This window comes from Diplotaxodon limnothrissa, linkage group LG11 (assembly GCF_057381915.1).
Source record: "Diplotaxodon limnothrissa isolate DT_005_m linkage group LG11, D_limnothrissa_male_GT1.1, whole genome shotgun sequence".
NCBI lineage: Eukaryota > Metazoa > Chordata > Actinopteri > Cichliformes > Cichlidae > Diplotaxodon > Diplotaxodon limnothrissa.
This window is the reverse complement of record NC_140606.1, coordinates 9865207-9868127: the sequence shown is the minus strand read 5'-3', so window position 1 is coordinate 9868127 and position 2921 is coordinate 9865207. Positions and strand designations below refer to the sequence as shown.

The window sequence follows — 2921 nt, the reverse complement described above, 5'->3', positions numbered from 1 at the left end:
ATGGGCCCAGCGGACTCAAGGACCGTCTCACAGGAGGAATTGCTCGCCCAGCTCTGGAAATACTGTCGGAGCATTATCCAGGCGGCAGATCCACATCAGAGACACTTACAGGTCGTATTTTTTGATTCCTTCTTATCATCAATCACCTCATCTGTGAGCTTTTTGGACATTAAGAGACTAATTTCGATTATAACCACGCTGAGGGAAAGTTCCTGTTTTGAGCTGTTTGGTTTGGGCTGTCCGGGCGAGGAGGATATGGCAACCTCCCTGGGAGCCCTTGCTGCCTATTTCTTTTTTCATAGGCTGATAGCCTCCCCGCCGTCGCTTGCAGCTCACTTGTTGGACCCTCCATTGCGGGGGAAACGTTTCACACGCCCTCTGCACCTCACCCCATCTCCACTCACCTCTGCGGCACCTGCTGAGTCAGCAGACCAAGGACCGGCAGCTCAAAATCACACAGCTGCTCTCCTGTCCGGCCGGCTGGTGGAACCTCAGCCTGATACGCTGGCCCCGGCATCGTTACAGAAGCGACGCTTGCGCCGCCGGCGTGCCTCACCGCAGTCAGACTCTAAAACTTTCCAACAGCCGGCTGTGGTGAGTCATATGGACAATTCTTCGTCACTCACCTCTACCGTTTACTCTGGGGCTATGTTTATACGGCCAGCTGCCCAGCCGGTAGCCAAAGCGCAGCCAGCGGCCCAGCTGGTCGCCGTACCACAGCCAATCGCCCAGCTAGTAAGTCGGCCGTCACCTGCTGAATCATTCCCCGCGACATCTACCTCGCTGCCTACCGTTTCATCCCGTTCACCATCTACACCACCCGCTGCTTCACCATCTGCAGCTGTAACACCGTCGTCATCTCATCCGCATGCAGTCACCCCTCAGCCATCTTCTCCACCAGCGGCAGCCTCCATTCCACTACCCACTCCAGCAGCCCTGTCCGGAGGGGGCGGCCTCACACGCGTCCAACGCCTGATGGACTGGGTAACTCACACCACCAACGCAAGGGCAAGAGTGGTGGGGTTAAATGCCATTGAGGCAATCCTGGAGGGAAGTCCCTACCTCGGCCAGCTTAAGGAAGTTTCCGCCTTCCTTCGCACCCTGCATGAAGCCCGGGGGGTAGTGCAAGCTCGGGAAACTCCAGACTTTGTCCAGCAGCAGCGGCTCGGCGAGCGGGAGCTCAGCATGCCCGAGCAGGAGCTCAGCGAGCGGGAGGAGCCCGCGTCGCCAGCTGTGGAACTCGGCGAGCCGGAGCAGCTCGGCGAGCCGGAGCAGCTCGGCGAGCTAATGCTGGAGGAGCTCAGCGAGCCGGAGGAGCTCGGCGAGCTAATGCTGGAGGAGCTCAGCGAGCCGAAGGAGCACTGTGAGCCGGAGCAGCCCAGCGAGCTAATGCCGGAGGAGCTCGGCGAGCCGGAGGAGCACTGTGAGCCGGAGGAGCTCAGCGGGCTAATGCTGGAGGAGCTCAGCGAGCTATTGCCGGAGGAGCTCGGCGAGCCGGAGGAGCACTGTGAGCCGGAGCAGCCCAGCGAGCCACCCACTGAGAAGCCCGCACCGCTGCTGGCGGACCTCAACGAGCCGGAGGGACCGGCGTTGCCAGCAGAGGAGCTCAGCGAGCTTGGTGAGCCCGCGCTGCCACCGGAGGAGCTCGGAGGTCCGGAGGGATCCGCTGAGCCAGAGCTGGAGGTCTGCGTGCCGGAGGGGCCGCCACGTCCTGCAGCCCGGCCGCCACGTCCTGCAGCCCGGCCGCCACGTCGGGAATCGTGGGTGGTGCTGAGGCGGGAGCAGCAACGCCGCCACCACCGGACCCGTGGCCGCCCGCCGGAGCAGCAACGCCGCCGCCACCGGACCCGTGGCCGCCCGCCGGAGCTGCAACGCCGTTGCCACCGGATCCGTGGCAGGCCGCCAGAGCTGCAACGCCGTTGCCACCGGATCCGTGGCAGGCCGCCTGAAGCGTTCTGCTTCCATCACGGGGTTAGAGGTAGGCCACCTGAACTTTTTTGCCGCCACTGCCTAACCCGCAGCGGGTCCCACTTGTTTTGCCGTCCTGCAGATCGGCCGCCAGAACTGTTTGCTGCCACTGGACCGGGGGATTGGACTGTTGACCTGTGTTTTTCTTTTGTTGCTTTGTGGTGGCTGTTTAGCGGAGTGGTTTTGGGGCCCTCCGTCCTGGACCCCCCGCCACCCGCCCTGGGTTGGTTGTTCTGTGGTTTTGTTTTGGGGTCGTTGGGAGTCGACCCTTAGAGGGGGGGTACTGTCACGGACCCGGTTCCGGGGACTCGGGGTTCGTGAACAGTGTGGACCTTTATTGTTATTAGTGTATTGGATGTATGTTTGCTGCACTGTGTTCTTGTGTTCAATGCTGGTGTGTGTATGTGTGTGAGGCTGGAGGATGAAGGACAGCCACCTGCAGGCCTGATGGGTGTGGCCCTGCCAGCTGCTGGTCACGCCTAGCTTACCACACACCTGCTTCTGATCAGGATCGTCGGGGGAGCTACTTAACAGAGCGATGGAGGTTCCTCCGGCGCAGGATCGTTGAGTTAGACTCCATGTCAGTGTTTCTAGTGTTGTTAAAGTGTATGCCTGCCGGAGTTGGTGCCATAACGGCTGTGTCTGTGTTTTTCCCCCAGGAGGACAGTGGAACACAGGACTGCAAGACACACGGGGTGTGTGAAGGCACAGGGGCAGAGAGCACGGGATACCAGCACTTGGGAGAAGACACGTCACGGGAGTCGAGGGAGCACTTTTGGAGATTTAATGTGTGGTGTACATTTACCTCACTGTAAATAAACCCACTGTTCATTCCATCAAGTCTGCGTTTTGGGTCCTTTCTCCTACATCCCCCACGGTCTGCCCTCCAGACCGTGACATTTTAGCCACCCTCTGTCTTCATACCCCCCTCCTGCCCTTTGAACACACACATG

The 2921-nt window shown here is 60.4% G+C and overlaps 1 protein-coding gene across 1 annotated transcript; it reads left to right on the top strand.

Moving 5' to 3' along the window:
* On the top strand, positions 1–2241 carry LOC146622338 (uncharacterized). The gene has a single exon (XM_085365060.1). The coding sequence runs from the start codon at positions 1–3 to the stop codon at positions 2239–2241; it is 2241 nt and encodes a 746-aa protein (XP_085221186.1).
* Positions 2242–2921: the final 680 nt, after the last annotated feature.

What these genes read in the sequence shown, in the direction of transcription:
- LOC146622338 (XM_085365060.1), top strand. Translation starts at nt 1, where the DNA reads ATGGGCCCAGCGGACTCAAGGACCGTCTCACAGGAGGAATTGCTCGCC.